The sequence below is a fragment of the Kwoniella mangroviensis genome (genome assembly GCF_000507465.2).
Source record: "Kwoniella mangroviensis CBS 8507 chromosome 1 map unlocalized Ctg01, whole genome shotgun sequence".
In the NCBI taxonomy this organism is placed as follows: Eukaryota; Fungi; Basidiomycota; class Tremellomycetes; order Tremellales; family Cryptococcaceae; genus Kwoniella; species Kwoniella mangrovensis.
In genome coordinates, this window is record NW_027062533.1 from 8,940,726 (window position 1) to 8,959,822 (window position 19,097).

Genomic DNA, 19,097 nt, shown 5'->3' on the forward strand with positions numbered 1-19,097 from the left:
CATCCGGTCCATCATGTATCGAACAAAGATCACACTAAATACGGTACCACTATACCGCCTTGTTATCCCTCAACTTCTTCATCTCCTCCCTTGTCCCTCTCTCAAAATACCTATCTCCCAGAATCCCACTCTCATATACATTCGTATTGAAAGGATTGATCAATTGGGGATCATTAAATTCAGGTTTATATACACCGTCATTTATCTTTTCTTCTGTATTCAATAAGCTTTCTAATTTAGGTTCTTTCGATATTAACTTTCTTGCAAATTCCAAAGATCGTCTTGCGGTGATAGGTGGGAAATGTAATGAACATTCTATGAGTCTTTTGGCAAATGATCCAGTTCTATAATCAGGTGATTTTCCTGAATATCTAGAGAAGAAAGTTAATTCTAAACATCTAAACATCAATTCTGATATCGATAATTCCCCCATCGAGTTGGTGTTCTTCGTAGTAGCTGATGTGATTGGTGGATCTTCCACACCGGTGTTAAGTGATATAGGGCGTAACAAGCCGAATAAACAATTGATAAATTCACTTAAATCTATATTCAAGGCTTCTCCTTGTCCCGACAAGATTTGGAATCCAGTTAAGATTGATAATAACCTTATTCTGATTCTTTCACTTGCGTCGATTTGATGCACTTTCGTATCTTCATCATCTGATCCATCTACTTCGTCGTGATCTTCCTGGTCGTTTATGATCTTGCGTAAAACAGCTAACAGATCACGGAAGAAGTCGATGTTGATGAAGTGAGCGTAGGCTGATATACCTTCCAAAGCAGCAGGTAAGAGTGGTGTACGAGTAGGTGATTTCAATATTGAGAAATATAGTACGAAAAGGTTTTTCAGCGTTTCAGTTTGCTACGAACATACCATGATCAGCTAGTATTCTCGATCCGAATGATCTTTGTACGCGTATGAGAGAAGAAATAGCGTCACTCACAATCTGCGCTCTTTCCTCCTTATCTATCTCTGCTTCAGCTTCTTTCATCTCTTTCTCAACTTCCTTCATCTCCTTTTCCTTCTTACGCTGATTCTTCGTTGCCCATTTCTTTCGAATCTCCGATTTGAATTTCTTCCCCTTTATGTTATCTTCCTTCTTATCACCTCCGGATCCACCTTTAGCGTTTTTACCACGTTTCATCTGATCCAACTCGTTTTTCAACCTTAGATGCAGGAGACAAGTGAGGACATTGGGGTTCACCTGGAAATGCCTTTCTTTGATCATTCTCGCTATCAGCGTTACAAGAGTTTGGGCGTGAACACCGGATATATCTTCTTTGAATACTGATATGAAGGATTCGAGGACGAGGTCGGAGTCCTAAGGTGCATGGTGGGTCAGCGATAGGTTTGGCACGCGAGATTGTCAAGGATGAATAGGAAGTTCCTCAAGGCGAATGGGTAGGGATATGGTCACGATCGAGTGAGGATGCACAATCGGACGAATAGGAAGGACAGTAGCAATAGCCATCCAACTCACACTATCCCATCCTTTCCTACCCAATTTTCCCACCAACACACCCATGATATTCTCACTGAAATTGAAGTGCGTCACTCCCACCAGCAATTCGCACATACATTTCAAACTCAAACTGGCAAGTGGTGATCGACCTGTCATTCCATCACAGTCACGAATCAGCTTCGAGCTACCCGGAGAAGACTTTTGCTCATAAATCCATGACTCCAGCGACTGACGTTTTATTTCTGATTCCAACATTTTCAGGTAACTCTTGTAATTCCTCACCAACATCTTTTCTCCTTCTCTTAACCTCTTCACTTCATCTCGGACTTTCTCAGCTTCTTCAATCTCGGTAAGCTGCCTTATTCGATAACCTAGATGAGTTCCGTTAGCTCCCTGCTCTACGAGTTTTTGCTAGATTTGTTAGCTGAAGTAGCTCACCAGGGATAAGATCTTTGAACACTGCTAATTGGGATAAGAAGGCCAGACCTCTGATGGACGCTGGCACAGGTAAAGTACCTTCTCCCTCTTCCAAAGAAGGTACAGTAGGTAAGGCGAATGTGGATAATCTCGTCAATACGGGTCCCTGTTGCAGTGGTGATGCGTGGTCAGCTATATGCAATCATTCTATGATCATGTCCATGTCCCTCAAGCATTCCACAAATCATTTACGGGTAACTCGCGAAGAGACGGTCAGGAGTGGATTATGATACTCACAATATCTACCAGTTCTCCACCAGCCAAGATCTCCGCACCCAGCTGGGCCATCTGTTCTTTGGCACTTTCCAATTTCTGAGTGTTCTTCCATCCTTTCTGACTGACAATCTCCGATACACCCATCCTGCCGAACTTCCCTTTCAATCCTGCCATTCGTTCAGCTTGTTCTCCATCGTCCGAACCTTCATCTTCACTCTCCTCTTCTTCCTCTTCACTATCACTCGGCGGAGGAGGGGGTTGTTTCTTCTTTGAGGGCGGTAGGGATATCTTGGTAGAGCCTTCAACCATCTTTATTTCACCAGTAGGCAACTTGATAGGTAATCTACCTACTTCCACTTGATCTTCATTCTCCTTCTGATCCTTCTGATCCGCAGCCCACCGATTACGAGCAGAAGTTTCATAATCTGCTTCTTCCTCACCAGCCTTCCTCTTACGCCGTTTAGAGTTGGCTGTATCTGAATCGTATTCCGCTTCTTCTTCAGAGGGTAAATTATCGAATTCGGCTATAACATCATCTTGATCCTCGTCGGAATCATCTAATGAGGCACCAGAATCATAAACACTATCTTCTTCATCTTGGTCATCGTCTGATCCCAATTCAACATCATCGTCGTCATCACCATCCACATCAGAAGCCAAATCGGAATCGAATTCAGGATCAGAATCGAAATCGTAATCATCCGAATCCGATTCTTTGGCAGAGTCAGGTAGAGGTATTTTCAACTTTTGTCTCTTTTGCTTGGGTAATGGTTCGCGGGATTTAGATAAGTCATGTAATCGCTTGGTCTCTTTCACTGATCTATAAGTGGGATGACAAGATTAGCTTAATTATCAAAGAGGATTATACAAACCGGGTAAAGTGAGCACGATGACGCTGGTTACTCACCTAGACAAAGCATTCTCATCCATTCCCATCAAGAATCTAGCACTCGCGCTGCCCGCTCCCAGACCCTCCTCTTCACCTAAATCCTCTAAATCCTCTTCGTCATCCCCATCCTGATCCTCAGCATATGTGGATTTAGGTATAGGAATGGATTTTTGATCTCTCAATTTCACTTTCTTAGGTTGGTCTGCTTTCCTTTTGGGTTTTCCTGTTGGACCTAGCTCTTGTTCGGCTGAATTTGCAGTTTTGGTTTTTTTGTTTCCTCCCTATCCACAAGAAGAAGTATCTCAGATCTCAGCTACAGCTCAAATCGTGGCATCATACAGACAGAAACGCTTACCTTCGTCGGTGGAGGAGGGGCTTTACGCTTTCCCAGTGCTTTTGCTGACGGTCTCCCCATTTCCGATCTTCAAATTCGTGATGACGGTAAGATGTCTATGAAGAGATAAATATCGAAAATAAAGTGAAGTGTAGGAAGACCACTCGAAGAAATCAAAAATTCTCACGTGACATGCCTGTGATCGCATTTGATTCCGTCCACGTTTCAGGTGGAGGGCGACGAGCGAGGAAGAGGATGGTGGTGACGATGACAAGCTAGATGATGACATTGTGCACTCGCGATGCATGAAGAGAGCACCCATATCGAAGTCAAGGCCTATAACGTACGATACCTCAGATAGTCTGCCCATATACACCTTCGTACAACTCGGCAAAATTCGATTCTCACCCCTTACCTCACTTCTCCTCTTCCCTCTTGTCATCATGGCATCCTCATCCAAGGCTCCGGTCAAACCCATCAAGCTAGAGCCCGATCAGGTGTACATTCATGTATCATACTCATCTACTGAACCTCCATCAGCTGTATCACTCAATAATGTCGAAGCGAAGTATCTGGGTCCGTTAGGTGAATTATCTGGAGAAGGGATTTATCAAATTCAATCTCATGGACAACCTGTCAAGAGGAATGATGAGAATTGGCAGAATTCGCAGAAAGATTTGCTGGAGAGAGTGACAAGGAGTGAAGGGGTAAAAAGCGTCAAAGTTATGGACGAACCTAAACAACGCGCTAAGAGAGATGAATTCTGAAGAGTAAGCCAATAATGCTGTGTCTTGGTAGGCATATCGATGGTGGCTGATTGGTAAATCCCAGTAAAGACTATACAACAATACATATCATATCGGAATGAAACGGAAGGAAAACAGACAATGAAACCATGTTGTATATAAATATAGAAACCCAATGTATCAATCGATGTCATCATGTCATAACGTCATTCAAAAAGAGTTTACAGTCACAAAAATTAAATAGCGTGCAAGTGCTGTAGGCCACACGATTATGGCGGAAGACTTGATATCTCCTCTCTGACAGTTTGAGCTCTTTGTGCACGTTGCAATTGTATGGGTGCAGACTACAAAATCAATCATAAGCTCAGGGTCGGCTTTCAAGAGATGATTGAAGGCGAGCTTACCTTGGCCACTTCAGCTAAATTATCGACAACCACTTTGAAAGTCTCTTTCACTTCTTCATGTCGTTCTGGAGGAGGTAAATCTTGAGGTTGATGTTTGTTTTCTACGACGAATGATTACAAAAAAATGTCAGGTTCAGGTCGTTGATAGTTGATAACCGTATCAAGGGAATTCAACGATACTCACCGTCCTTCCCATCATTCTCATCAGGTAGCCATTCCACGTCCGTCCTCCTCATTTCCAGATCCTCTTCCACACTGTAGAACATCTCCGGCCACCTCTTACGTTTCTCCGCTGTCTTACTCTCCCAATCTGTCCTTTCGACCTGGAGTGCCCATATGTGTCTATCAAGGGATTCGTCGAATCCTTCGGTAGCTAAGGAACATACCTAAACGTTTCAGCCTTGCCAAATCACTATACATCTTGGCAAGATGCGCGGAAGGGAAGAAGTCTGCTACTTACCTTCCACGTAGTTCTCGTAATTCTGCCCATTGACTTGTAAGTTGTATTTGCTCATGTCAAACATCTGTTCTTGTATCTATTTACAGCCAGGATGCTGTCTCAGCGTGTAGGGTCCTACACAGATAATTTGATTTTAATCTAGGCTTACTCTTTTCAACCTACTTTCCAGCTCCTTTCGCATGACTTTTGCAGACTCCCCATCTTTCCCTCCAGGCATCGTAGCCAACCTAGTCTCCATGACCTTGAACATCGCCGAACTGACATTATCTTTCACCCTCAGCCATTCTGGCTCTCGGTCGACCACCAGCCGTGATAAAGAGGGATCGTCCATCGTGACACGCTGTAGTGAGATAAGATAGGCTATCAAGTATGAGTCAGGGTTGTCAAGGTGATCTTTCAGATATATTTCACGTTAGATGTATCTGTTGTTTTGATTTTTACTTTTGCTTTTGGCGGCAATAGCTGAAGTTGGTGCACGCGTCTATCGCTGTTTACGTAATTTAGCATGAGTAATATATATAATGTTCGTGCATGCTTTTATCTGGTGATCGGGTGACTCAACCCCATCATCCATCATTCATCATCATCATCGTCTTCCATACGCATACACACATCCATGCTCACCTTCCTCAACTGAGAGTCGCAGCCGACTACGATGGCCTCAAGCTCGGGGCAGCAAGTGAAAGATTTGGATGCCCAAAGGGGCGATGAGGCGAGGGATGAAGAGAGTTTAGGTGCAGATTGGGAGCGGCAACTGGCCAGGGTCAGCGGTAAGCTGTTCGTTGCTAATTGAAGCAATTGTTGAATTCAGCTGACATTCATGTCTCTCCATCATAGAAATGTCATCTGCAGTGAGCTGAACGCTCCCTTGTATCTTGATGAAAACAGCAACGGCAGCTCATCGACTTTGTATATATAGGTTCAACAGATGACGCCCATCCTAACTAACCTCCGAAAAGAATGTAAAGCTTTACAAGATCGTCAGCGATCACTGGAGAGCGACATCAACCAACGACAAGACCACCTTACACAGCTCAACGAGGAGATCGAGAAGGCCCGAAACGAGCGAGAGCTTCTGAAGCAGACCGATAACTCATGGTGGAATTCTCGACCATTATCTGCTTCAGCTTCCATGACGTCTATCAGTGAGGGTGATGTACAAGGTAAATTGAATAGGAGGGTCTGGTTATTGGACGAGCAAGTACACTTGCTCAAGCAAGAGAAAGTAAACATGAAGAGGGAGTTCGATGATGAGCTGGAGAGAGAAAGAGCTATTTCGTCCGGATTGAGAGATAGAATATCTGATTTGGAAGTGAAGAGAAAGAAGTTGAAAGATGACAATCAAGCGTATCAAACACGAGAAAGGGAGCTAGAGACTAAAGTCGGTAATCTCGACTTGGAGATCAAGGAGATCAGGGATAGTCGAAATGAAGATATTATCGATATGAAAGAGAATATGGTGAAGGGCAAGAAAGAATCTGACGATTTGAAAGAGGAGATTGGGAGATTGAAAGAGGAGAGGGATAATGCTGTGGCGGAAATGATGACGATGAGGGAGCAAGCTGTAGATCAGGTGCTGAAAAGGTAAGCTGCCTCGATGAGTCCCATGTGGTCATTTAGCTTATTGGCACCTGTGTGATCCGTCTTGATAGTCCCAAGATACTTCAATCTCAAGATCTCAACGTTCCCTCCTCCCAGCTCTCCTCTCAACCTATGACACCTACCAAGCCCAAATCGTTCAAGCCATTCACACCCCTTCTTACATCGCCGTCTTCTCGTATAGCTCCACCCTCGCCGACCTCTCTCGCAAGGCAATACGCCGTTATTGAAGCGAGATGTAATCATCTACAAGCTGCTTATAACCATCAATCGGAAGCTCATAAGCTCTTGCTGACTGAGCATAACAAGTTAAGAAAAATCCATCAAGAGGATATAGACCATATGAAGAAATATCAGGCTTCACAGATTGAGAGAAAGAAGAAGAAGGATGAGAGACGAGCTCAAAAGAAAGCTAGACAATCACAGGAAATGAGGGAAATGACGGGTACACCTGGCGATATCACTAGCTCAGGTAAGACCGTTGGTGGTCAAGATGATGGACCTATACAAATAGAAACCGTTCATAATGTTGTGTTGGTGGAGGAAAGTGGATCTCTACCACATGTCAGGAAACAAGAATCAAAAGGAAATGATCAAACAATGGATGAAGAAGAAGAATATATGGCTTATGCCGAACAAGGAAATGATGGGAATCCGAACGAGAGGATGATGGATATCGATGTTCCACCTCATATGACAAGTGGTCAACTCGTGGATGGCATCAACGAATATCAACTACCTCGCTCATCACTTCGTCCAGCTTATAATACATCTACTCAACAAGCTGGCTCTCATGAGAAATCAAACAAACCTAACTCGTCCCATCAAGTACTCTCTAGGTATGATCGCTCCAATTCTTCTCATTCTGCTCCTGCATCGAGAAGGAGCGGATCACCTCCTCGGCCTCCAACTTCTCAACGACCACGGCGACCCAATACCTCCTCGTCTGCTTGCACCCCTCAACAATCCCGCCGAACTACCGCCACCTCTCAATTTTCCAAACGAATCGTTCGACCTACTCACGTAACTCCGTGGCTGGGAGTGGAGAATGCTGGTACGTTTAGCTCCAACAGGTCAAGATCCCAGTCACCTACCAAGAAGCAACGAGTCAAGCAGACCACAAACGAGGATGATGACTTTGCTTCTCCACCTGATCAATTCACTGCGACACCGACGACCATCAGAACACCCTTAGTACGAGACAGATTAGGTGGTGGTTCCGCTATACTGTGTGGTGATAGTTTGAGGAAGAAGGTGATGCGACAGACTGTACATGATCATGAGACGCCGAGGAACGCCACTCCTGGTCCAAGCACTGGTACCGGTACTGGTACTCGGACCCCCACCCAGTCTTCTGGATTGATGTCGACAGAGAAGAAAAGGAAGATAATCGATATTGAGACTGAGGGATTATCGCCTTCGGAGAAAGCGCTTAAATTGAAGAGCTTAGCGAAGATGCCTGTGAATGAGAAAAGGGAGTTGTATAAGGGATATAAAGGGAATGGAAGGTATCTCAGACCAGAAGAGATGTAAGTCGCCTCTCTCAATGTCAGGTGGACTATATGCACTATAGTCAGATGTGACTGACAGTTGATTGTGATGTTAGGGATAAGACGTTTGGAGAAGAATATGAAATTAATCCTTCTCAGAACGAAGGGAATAATTTCGCTTATCATGATGTGAGAAGAAAGAAGGCTGAAAGGAGAAATATGCATGGAGGGGATTGTGAATGTTGTAAAGATGTGAGTTGAGGGGCGATGCATGTCTAGGACTCGCGGATCATTTTTTCATTATCATCGTGTTGAGTGAATTGCATGGACTGATGTTGGGTTGAAAACCTGATAGTGGTACGAAGAGATTGGTGATATACCTAGATTTAATCAAGCCCCGAAATGGCGAGATGACGCTCGACCCCATGAACATGGGAGTGATCGATCGGTGTCGGACCATGTGAGAGAACATCAAAATATGGTATCCAGACATCGAGAGACGGTAAGTGCTATTTCTCAAAACCCTCACATCTGCTTCTGATTAGAGATGGTTCTAACGGTTTGGTCTTCCTTTGATTCACGTAGTGGGTGAAACCGCCTACTCCACCTGGATATTGGAAGATCGGTTTCCCCTCGACTCAAGATGTAAGAGATCAGAATGAACAGGCTGATAAGATGATTAAAGAAAAAGAAGTGAGGATAAAAAAAGAAGCCCTGTAAGTTATTATTGTGCTATCTCCTAATTAGTATCCGTCGATTGGAGAATTGACATAGCGGGTCGTGGAGTAGAGCTGATTTATGAGTTCTTCACTGTGCGATAGACGAAAAGATGGGCAGTGGAGGAAGAAGAAATTGAATAATCATGCTGAACATGATGATCATGATATTGCAAGAAACCAATGACCCACATGAGTCAAGAAACAAGATCAGGATTCGGAACGCGCCATTCATTTTTTCATCTCCCTGGTAAGAAGAGACCATTCTCATATACAGTTCATATTATGTATATTCTTAGAGCCGCTGCTCAGTCTCATTGACATATGTGTATATGTTCATTATCGTTTCGCTGTATACTTTTCCCATATCTGTTGTATGTCGATTACAGAATGTTCGTTATTCATTCTGTTTGTAATTCGATAATCTCATGAGCTCATCAGACATCATATGTGTCATATGCATTATAAACAAAGTACATGTCAAAACATCTATGATCTACATACCCATTGTGCATCTATTTCTTTCTCAACGCACTAGGTATCCTGGGAACAGGCGGGGGTGTATCCCCATGGATCGTAACGGGTCTAACGGGTGTTCTCGACCCATCTCCTCTAGACGATGGTGCAGGTATACCAGTAGGAAGTTCATGAGCTCCAACTGAAGATCTTCTTGTAGATCTCCTTAATCCCTGTTGTCCACTACTGCTATTACTGGTAGATACAGATACGGGATTAGGGTTTCGATTATGAAATGAGGGTGGTGGACCTCTACCTATTCCCATTCTACTTGATGGTCTAGACGAAGATGTGGAAGAAGCGACTGCAGAAATGGATGGTGATGGTGCCCTAAGTGGCTGAACACGAGGTAACATCGAAGGTGACATTGGTCTTGAAGCACTTGTCATACTATTCATTAAAGATGGGGACATCGGTCTGGAAGAAGAAGTAGAAGTAGGTATCATTGACGGTGACATTGGTCTGGAAGTCGATGTCGAAGGCGATAATGGTCTACTATCACCCGGTGTCATTGGAGTAGCTGTGACTGTAGGTCGAGGTTTGGATTTACCAGGAGAAGCTTGTATTCTACTTATTCCGTTTTGATACTTCACCGTCCTATTTGGATGGTTCGTGGTGGGAAATGGCACAGTTGTAGTTGGTTTCCTACTTATTCTACCATCAACCGTTGTGGTAGTAGTGGTTGTAGTAGATTTGTTTAATCCATTGACGTTTGTTAACGGACTAGGTATACCAGGTCTAGAAGGTAATGAGCGCTGAGAAGAGTTTGATGCACTAGATACTGCTCTAGGAGCTATGCCTATACCGAAAGTCTGATCTATAGGTGATAACGGTTCTTCCCTTTGTCTAAAACCATTCGAATTGGCTGTGGGTGTATTTTGGATATCATCCTCTTCTCCATCTACCAATACCCATCCATTTGGAGACATCAATGATGAACTATTGGAACTTGCCATGGGAGTACCACCGCCCGCTTGACTCTGGCTTTGACTTTGAGATAAAGCAGTTATTCTGGGATTAGTCAATTTGGGTTGTGGTTGTTGTTGTGATTTCTCTTCTTTGGCTGAAGATGCAGCAGAAGTCGATCTGGATTTTGCACCGCCACCACCAAAGTTGGATAGAGGATTCGATACGTTTCGTCTAGGGACCTTGGCTACACCTAATTTGTCGTCTGTAGCTTTCAACCTAGCTTGTAAATCATGTAGTAATTTGAATCCTCTGGATTTGGTCTGTTGAACTGCGGCGACTCTGACTGTTCCAGGCGAATTACCACCCAATCCTTGCGATTGGTGCAGACCTGATTTCGTACGTGTTCGGACAGGCGTGGGAGTAAACTTAGCAGCTGCAGCCAAGTCTCTAGAAGTCGTCGAACGTGATAAAGATGACATGGTAGGTGATTGTGGGATTGAGGTCGGAGCGAACTTTTTGGTGATGGGTGATGAGATAGGTATAGAAGAGGATGTAGCGCTTCGAGGTAATCTGCGTGAAGGAGATTGGGGGATGCTACTATTGTGCATTGACTTGTAGGGTACGGGCGGTGGTAAAGGTATAGAAGCTGGATCGATGTCATTCGCTCTCTCTTCTTCTCCAGCTAGTTCTCGAGGTGGTTCTTGTGTAGGTGAGGATGAGATAGGTTCGGATATCGATGAGGGTGGTGTTGGAAGTGTCATTCGTGCGAGTTGATCTTTCAACATCGATATCTCATTGTTTGCGTCTAGTCGTAACATATTCGAATGAGCTAATCGCAAATCAGCGTTGCAAACCTCAGCTCACCTCGCATTTCGTCTTTCAACCTCTGACATCCCTCTTCCAGCTCCTGCTTCTGAACGATTTCCTGTTCAAGCAATGTCTTCTCCTCAATTGCTCGGTTGTACTTGCTTTCCAAATCCAGTAAAGACGATACAGCCACTCTGCACGATTGCACTAGTCGTCAGTTACATCCTCTTGATAGCATACCAGAGGCTTGAAGGAAGAGAACTGACCTCTCATTCCTTTCCAATTCGTCATTACCCATCTCCAGATCTCTCAGAGCCACCAAGGTCTTATCCCTTTCTGAACGTAGATTGTCCATCTCACGCTGCATGGCTGCAGTGGTTGAGCTGTGCAGTTTCTGTAAAGCGATTTGTTTCGACTAAAGGGAAGATTGGAGACTGAGCATATGCATGGGTATGTCCAGGGAAGCGTTATGATCGGAAGCTTACCTTCCACTCCTCTTTCTCACCTTCTAACCTTTTGATCTTCTCTTTCAGCTCTCCTTGGACTTTCTCGTTAGCAGCTAATTCCTGTTCCATCTCATCTTCCAATTCTTTAGACGATTGCTGGAACTCCTCTACATATTTCTATGATCAGCTTATCGCCTCAGCTTCAACGTGGTAGTTTCAACAAAGCTCACCCAACTCTGCTCTGGTCTCCGTCAGCATGTCAATAGCCTGTCTGTATTTCTCCCTATAATGAGCTATCTCTTCTTGCGGCGAGTCAAAGCTGCAGCAGTAAAAGGCAGGTCAGCAGCAGAATAATCCAGCGCATCTCCCATGCAGTGAGCTCATACCAAAGCGAGACACCCACGTCACATCTTCCTCTTCATCCTCCCATCCCATCGTCGAATTACTCGGCATCTTGTGTACGGACGCATTGCCGACACCATTGCTTGCTGGTGGTAAGTCGAGAGTTGACAGTCCAGCCGACATGGTAAGGTGAGATATAGACCCAGGAGGTCGGTTGCAAAGAGCGTGAGGTAGGTGAAAAGAGCGATTGATTAGTTGAATATAGGTTGAAGGTTAGGCAGATGCCTGTTGCAGAGATGTTTGTTGTGCTCGTCTCCTCGAATGCGGGGTAATTGGGTAATTGGGTAATTGGGTAATTGGGTAATTGGGTGGCAAACCGACACCTCGGGTGCCACATTCATGAATGACCGCGGGATTAGGATTCCCTCCTACCGACTGCTATGGTAGTACTGGACTAAGTTACTTTTACCATTCTTTCATCTGGTCATCTTGTTCATCTTGTTCATCCTGTCACTAGCCGACATCATCTCCTTCCCTTCATATTCTACACTCAAAAATTACTACACCTCTTCGCCTCATTGTTCTGCTTTATACATGAGCACATCAGCAGCTCCTGAGATCCTAAAATAAAATATGAACGCAGACCTGAAAAGGGTTCGCGATAATGCTATTGATGACACTCCATCCCCTTCAGCCAAAAGACGTGTGTTGAGTGGTCATGCGAGTCCACAGGCCAATGATAGTGACGGGGATGGGATCGAAGACTGGATGAAGGTGGTTGAGGTTAGTGTCCAATTAGTTCACCTAGCAACATAGTCACCCTCGAAGAGTAATAAACACTTTCGACACGGATGACAAACGTTATCCATTCATTGAAGCTTGTATAATACAATCATTGTTCTTAACATACAGCTGCTGACATCCAACTCCACTTCTCCTTCAGGTACGACGTAAAGAAGCCATCTACCGACAGATGCTCGAATACCGTCGAGCATCCGAGCGAGAGGCGAAACGAGCAAACGAAGTCGAAGCCCAACGGCGCGTGCTCGAAGCTAGTTTTCATGCTGTCGAGCTGTGCTGGAATCAGGTCAGTCTGATGTTGACAGATCATTTATGACATATGCTGAAGCCATCACTAAATACAGGTGGTCGCTGCTATACGGGAACTTGGAGGACAGCAAGAGATGGATCTCAATGAACAAGAGGTTTTAGAGCGTAAGCATTCAGCTGTCTGAAAGTTTTTGTTCCAAGACCTTGAGCTGATGATTGTGCATTCCAGCATACTTGGAACCTCAGACTGCTCGACCTGAACTCGAAAAAGCAATACAATCTCGATTACCTACCACTCATCAACTGGTTTCACGATTCGTTGATTTGGCTAACAAGAACCAACACCGATCGTCTACTACCGAAGAGTTACAGAAAAGATGTCTGAAGCTCGAAGCTGAATCAAGTGCATTACGATCTAATTCCAAGTTGCTCCAGACGCAAATATCGTCATTGAGCGAATCAAAGGATGTTATCCAGAAAGATCTGATCAAAGTGCAAAAAGCTTTAGATAGACAACGGATGGAACACGATAAAGCCATACAAGAGTGGAAAGAGGAATCATCTCGTCAAAGAGTTGGTACGCCCGGTATTGCTGGACCCAGCAGATCGAATGGAGGATCCGGTCACGCGACACCAAATGGTAAACTCGAAGAAGACGTCAAGCCATTTGGTAATGGTCCTTCAGCGGGTATAGCTGCTGGACCATCAGCGAGTGGCGCTTTGCAAGATACTGCCGAATTGGAACAGCTAGCTGAATCAAGATTGCAACAATTGCAAACACTTAGAAGTGAACAAGCTCAATTGCAGCAAGAGGTTGACCGATTGAAGATTCTGGTAAGTCATACATATTATGGTTCACGAACCCAGAGAATATACACTTATCATCTTTGTTTTGCAGGCACATCACCCTTCCGAAGCAGCTTTAAGGGAATCACCCTTTTTTCAAGTGTATCTCCAGCAGTTATCTACGCATATCAATCGAGCTAATTCGCTGCAAAGCCGATTCGAGACCAGTGAGAAGAAACTCGATAATTTGAGAGATTCCAACCAACAGTTTCATGATCAAGTTATATCAGAGGCGAAAGCCGAGAACGATGCGTTAAGGTCACAAATCTCGAAAAAAGATTCTGACTTGGCCAGATTGAGAGGTCAGAGGGATGAGATGAATTCGGAATTGATGGAAAGGAAATCACGCGAGACTGAAAAGCTCAAATATGCTGAACAGTTTGAAAACCTCTCGAAAACTAGACAAGAACGAATCAATTTCCTTAATAGTGAAGTCAGACGACTAAAAGGTTATCTAGCTTCTCACCAAAATGTAGATTCGGAACATTATCTTGAATTCTTGAGGGTTGAAGGCAATTCCGGAGCAGCCGATAAAGATTATGTGAAAGATTTGGAGGAGAAAGTGGTTTCGGCTCAAGATCAGATAAACGCTCTGAACTCGCAACTTTCCAGACTATCCGACGATTCGACAGGTGTCCAAGAGGAAGCACAGATCATAGTCGAAATGGAAGAGACCAAAAGATCGTTATTGAAGTATCAGAAGATCTTGGGTCCAGACTCTCAAGTCTCGGAGGACGTTGGCGAATTGGCGAAGAAATTGGAAGACAAGGAGAAAGAGAGGAAGTTGCTTGAAATGAGATTGTTTGAAGCTGAAGCTGTGAGTGAACTCCCTTCATCTGACAACGCAAGGCAAAACATACTTCAAGTCTCTCGAGTTTGGCTTTCATCTCTATCGCCCATTTGGCTTTGGTGATTTTCTTTGCTAATCGGTCATGGTTTGTCAGGCTACCAATGCTCTCTACACCGAAGTCGAAGGGTTATCCAAATTATGGGAAAACCTCGATCAAACCGTCCAAAGCAAAGTTTTTGAATTGAAAGATGGAGAGTTGAAGATCTCCCGTCTATCTACTGAGGTGAGCTGATCGTCGCGGGATTTGTCTTTTTTGACGCAATTAGCTGACAAGGATTTCAACTTGCAGAAAGCGAAAGCAGATAACAAATTCTTCTCGGCGATGAGAGCTAAGGAGGCCGTTGAAGCTGAATGGAAGCTTGCTCAAAGGACTGTGGAGAAGCAGTTGAAATTGTTGGAGCGGGCTGCGGAGGTCGAGCAGAATCTGAGGGTACAAGTGGTGAGTTAGCTTTATGTATCTGAACAGGGTCATCGAATGCCAGCTAATGAGATCGTGACAGACTGCCAACGAAAAAGGCATGACATCGCTCAAAAACTCTGCTATGGACCTGCAAAATCAATTAGCATCTACGACCTCTGAGAAGACTCAGCTAGAATTGAGATTACAGCAATCCCAAGCTGCTTTAGCTGAGGTACGTAGCTTAACCATCCCAATCTGGAAGGAAGCGTTAAGCTAATCGAGGATGTTGCTTATAATACAGGCTCAACAAATAATGCATCAACGAGTCGCTGAAGCTACAGCTGAGAAGGAAGCACGAGCGAAACTTCAAGATGAAGTTGATACTTCTGCGAAGACTATCAAGAAGTTGAAAGAAAGGCAGGAAGCTATATCTGTTGCTGAGAGGGATAAAGATATGTCAGCTGGGGAATGGCAGATGAAAGAGGAGAGGGACAAGTTGTTGGTGAGTTACAAAGTCCACCAGGCGACTTGACATCGTTTGCTGCCATAATCAGATTGAGATTGACACTTGGACGGCTTTGTTACAGAAACTCCTCCGATGTTCATGTTGCGAACAGAACTTCAAGCAGCAAGTCATTGTCAAATGTATGCACAGTAAGTGTCAGATCTCCACTTAGGGTTAACGATCCGATAATTGATATCCAATGTACTCCTTTAGCCTTCTGCAAATCTTGTTTGGAAGCGAGAATAGCATCTAGACAACGTAAATGTCCTGCATGTGGATTAGCATTTGCGAAAGAAGATATACAAACCCTTTACTGGCAGTGATTGGATCCTCATGGAGGATTCTACAGGTATAGTCAAATGTAAAGGAGGTTGATTTCCCTCGATGTCGGTGTATGTTGCTACACTCTACACGAAGCTATACAACGTGATTTATTGCCCGTCGTAGTCGATCAGTATCTTAGTAGACTAGACGTACTGGACGTGTTAATACGACATTAGGATGTATCATTGGTATAATAAAGTGTACTTTGAGAGAACGGAGTATCATAGGGTTACATAGTATTGAAGGATGTATCGTATGAACGAAATTCATCGACTGCGTTATCAATTATCCGTGAAATCAAGTGACAATGCAATATATTAGTTGACAGTATTCAAATATCGATCTGTTGCATAATACAGAACAAGAACAGTGCAATAAATACCTTTTTGTAGAATGGACGTAATGATTGCTCTCCAAACATTCAGCACACATGGTCAACCATTTCGGTATCGATCTTCAATAATCTGTGACTAACTAGCCTGATTGGGTGGATGGGTGGAAACATGTGATACATGTGTATATGAACAATATAAATGAATATGGATATGTATATGTAGAATAATTGAAACAGGTATATGAATATGATATATATTAAATGACTCGGACTCTCATGACACACTACCACAATCACCGTTCAACTAGAGATCTAAAACAAAACTTAGGAAAACCTTTTGCTTTTTTCCCGGTCTTTATCCCTCCTTGTCATTTTCCTTTTCCTTCCAGGTTCATACGTATAAAGTCCATAACGATCATCTGAAAAAGTGAATTCATTGCCGTGAAATAACATCATCATCATAATCATTCATCATGATCTTTTCTTTCTTCCCTTTTTCCTTCCCAGAAAAATCCATGAAATCACTTCTTCGTTCTCTCTGTTGTCCCTTATCCCTTCCTTGCCAATCCGTTCGATTCTGCATCGTACATCCCATGATCACCCGTGCCGCCTCCACCGAACACTGGATCAGCTTTCTTCTCCTGCTGAGCAGCGGTGGTGGCAGTTGCGGCTGTGCACGTGACGAACATCAGCATTGGCCACTAAGTCATTTCCACTCTTGTGGAAAATATCATATGTAGAAGAATCAACTTACGATCTCCAATACCCGCTCTTGTACCCCATCCAGTCTCGTGTAAAGTGAATAAAGCGTATAACTTCATAATAGCGCTGAGTATTTCATTGATATCAGCTGCACTGTCGCCACGGTGGGGGTCAAAAGATCAGCTTACAAGTAATAACCAAACAAGATCCAAGCTGGGACGTAGATTATGTGAGAAGGTCTGTACCATAGATGAGGTAGTAATTTGGCAGTACGAGTGGCCATGAGCCAGACGAGGTACTATGGATGGAAATGTGAATCAGCCACAATTTGTCCCATACGAGGATATCGTCCATAGTGGAGCGAAGGGGATTTATACTCTCTCACTCACCGAAATGACAATCTTCCAAGCTGGTAAATGATAACCTCCATCTTCCACATTCTTCGTCGACTTGACAATCAAATAAATGACCAAGACCGGTCCAACCAATAACGTCAAGGGATTTATGAATTTATCAATCATGGTATAAGCCACATAAGGATGTTTGGTCCATACGTATCTTTCAGTGAAAATCGATCGGAAATCTGATCTCCAAGTATTTCTAGTCCATCTTAAGACTTGTTTCAAAAACCTCCAATTCGGTTTCATTGTCGAAAGTAATTCCGCCTCTTTACAAACTTGAACGTATGTGTTCCAACCGTGAGATACCATCCATCTGGTCAAGAATTTATCATCACCTGAATTTAGGTGATATTTACCCAACCAAAGATCATTCGTGAAACCATGTAAGAAATCTGGATCTTTTAAGATAACCGTTCGATAGGCAGCTGTACGACCGGATAAACATGGTATACCACCATCTATATGTGTCGAACTTGAAATTTCAATATTACGAATTGTTAATCGGAAAGCAGCCAATACTTCCCATATGGTCATTGAATCACCACATGGTTTTACCCTTTGAGAAGTACCTACACCTCCTACTTGTTGATCTTCGAAACATGCTAGAACGTAGGGTAAAAGGGTAGGTGGCCAGATAGCATCGTCATCCGCGAATACAATGATGTCTGTCGTGGTATTACGAATTCCATGAGCCATCTGTAATCGTTTGTTGGCGAAGGGAACTGTTAGAACTCGGATTCGAGATGGGTCGACGGAATTGGCCAGTTCTTGAAGGGGTCCGACCATCTTGTCTTCAGTGACGATAATGATTTCTTTGGGAGAACCTTCAAGCCATGAGAATGCTGCTTCTGTATACGTATAACGGTGATATTGATAGGTCAGCGGTGTTCTAGGGAATTCTCGATGAATGCAAAAGTAGGGGACAGACCCCGAACATAGAACAGACTAGCCACGATGGGATAGAGTGAGTGCGGAGATGAGAACAAATTCTTTCTAAAGGGAAAAACGCTCTGTGGGACACCCTAATAGTCAAAAATTCCCACTCACCCCTAAACTCCTCTCCTGCGTCAATGGTAGGAACGATAATCGTGACATCCTCTGCTGCTACATAAGTTGGGTTTGAAGGTAAGGGGATAGGTCGATAGGCTGCTCTGGCGATTAATCGGATTATGTACCATAGGTATCGGTAGAAACTGCACAGCGGAATGTATCAGCATACATTTAAAGATCTTCCTTGGATGTCTACGAGGGCCCGAAGACAATATGGCAAGATGAATAGCGAAAAGAAGAGAGACCAAGGAGTAGACTGAACTCACCCTATGACACCGAATGGTACAACTAGATATCCCACGTCCAACACTCCATCAGCTACATCCCCTCACGAGTTGGTCGATATTACTCACAGACTGGGAATTTATCTGCTGTGAGATATAACATCCTACTATATCTTAAATGCCTCTTTCTTTCAATATTTGCAGATAGATAGGTCGATCCAGATCCTTTTTTTTTTCACACTCCCTTCTCTTTCTCCACTCTTTGTCTAAACGAATGTGAAGGGTGCAGCAAAGTAAAGCTGGATGAGACTCCGCCGTAGGTGAGTCAAGATCGACTATGTATATGAATATGAATATGATTATATGATAAATATGGTATGGACAAAGAGATACGAAATGGATAAACAGTGGAAAAAGAAAAAGAAAAAGCACGGGATGTGAGAGGTGAAAAGAGAGGATCTATGGAGATCACGCGTAATAGGATTCAAGGATTCAAGCCTCGCCTGCACCGCACTAAATCTAAAAGCCTAAGGACTAAAAGACTAACAATCCTGCCCCGCGTTCATGACAATAATGTGATTCTTTTCTTCGGTCGGA

General features: G+C 43.8%; 7 protein-coding genes across 7 annotated transcripts; 3 read left to right on the top strand and 4 right to left on the bottom strand.

The window, feature by feature from the left end:
- Positions 1 to 49: 49 nt before the first annotated feature.
- Positions 50 to 3,460, bottom strand: I203_103384 (uncharacterized protein; the record flags this gene model as incomplete). The annotated part of the gene is made up of 8 exons (XM_019149361.1): positions 50 to 862; positions 945 to 1,322; positions 1,482 to 1,612; positions 1,697 to 1,834; positions 1,902 to 2,046; positions 2,178 to 2,976; positions 3,064 to 3,326; positions 3,401 to 3,460. 8 exons carry the CDS (start codon positions 3,458 to 3,460, stop codon positions 50 to 52), a joined length of 2,727 nt encoding a protein of 908 aa, XP_019001386.1.
- A 362-nt stretch (positions 3,461 to 3,822) lies between these two features.
- Positions 3,823 to 4,146, top strand: I203_103385 (uncharacterized protein; the record flags this gene model as incomplete). Its single annotated transcript, XM_019149362.1, has 1 exon — positions 3,823 to 4,146. One exon carries the CDS (start codon positions 3,823 to 3,825, stop codon positions 4,144 to 4,146), a length of 324 nt encoding a protein of 107 aa, XP_019001387.1.
- A 248-nt stretch (positions 4,147 to 4,394) lies between these two features.
- Positions 4,395 to 5,320, bottom strand: I203_103386 (uncharacterized protein; the record flags this gene model as incomplete). Its single annotated transcript, XM_019149363.1, has 5 exons — positions 4,395 to 4,469; positions 4,530 to 4,630; positions 4,714 to 4,902; positions 4,990 to 5,065; positions 5,138 to 5,320. 5 exons carry the CDS (start codon positions 5,318 to 5,320, stop codon positions 4,395 to 4,397), a joined length of 624 nt encoding a protein of 207 aa, XP_019001388.1.
- A 324-nt stretch (positions 5,321 to 5,644) lies between these two features.
- Positions 5,645 to 8,798, top strand: I203_103387 (uncharacterized protein; the record flags this gene model as incomplete). The annotated part of the gene is made up of 7 exons (XM_019149364.1): positions 5,645 to 5,759; positions 5,827 to 5,840; positions 5,909 to 6,573; positions 6,642 to 8,117; positions 8,195 to 8,330; positions 8,434 to 8,580; positions 8,664 to 8,798. 7 exons carry the CDS (start codon positions 5,645 to 5,647, stop codon positions 8,796 to 8,798), a joined length of 2,688 nt encoding a protein of 895 aa, XP_019001389.1.
- A 511-nt stretch (positions 8,799 to 9,309) lies between these two features.
- On the bottom strand, positions 9,310 to 11,997 carry I203_103388 (uncharacterized protein; the record flags this gene model as incomplete). Its single annotated transcript, XM_019149365.1, has 6 exons — positions 9,310 to 11,024; positions 11,084 to 11,220; positions 11,293 to 11,441; positions 11,512 to 11,639; positions 11,703 to 11,791; positions 11,876 to 11,997. The coding sequence occupies 6 exons, from the start codon at positions 11,995 to 11,997 to the stop codon at positions 9,310 to 9,312; spliced, it is 2,340 nt and encodes a 779-aa protein (XP_019001390.1).
- A 450-nt stretch (positions 11,998 to 12,447) lies between these two features.
- On the top strand, positions 12,448 to 15,788 carry I203_103389 (uncharacterized protein; the record flags this gene model as incomplete). Its single annotated transcript, XM_019149366.1, has 11 exons — positions 12,448 to 12,597; positions 12,758 to 12,901; positions 12,960 to 13,029; positions 13,094 to 13,698; positions 13,763 to 14,527; positions 14,655 to 14,783; positions 14,850 to 14,999; positions 15,061 to 15,192; positions 15,262 to 15,462; positions 15,548 to 15,614; positions 15,679 to 15,788. 11 exons carry the CDS (start codon positions 12,448 to 12,450, stop codon positions 15,786 to 15,788), a joined length of 2,523 nt encoding a protein of 840 aa, XP_019001391.1.
- Positions 15,789 to 16,671: 883 nt separating this feature from the next.
- Positions 16,672 to 18,663, bottom strand: I203_103390 (uncharacterized protein; the record flags this gene model as incomplete). The annotated part of the gene is made up of 7 exons (XM_019149367.1): positions 16,672 to 16,793; positions 16,878 to 16,951; positions 17,014 to 17,123; positions 17,215 to 18,074; positions 18,274 to 18,419; positions 18,543 to 18,564; positions 18,630 to 18,663. 7 exons carry the CDS (start codon positions 18,661 to 18,663, stop codon positions 16,672 to 16,674), a joined length of 1,368 nt encoding a protein of 455 aa, XP_019001392.1.
- Positions 18,664 to 19,097: the final 434 nt, after the last annotated feature.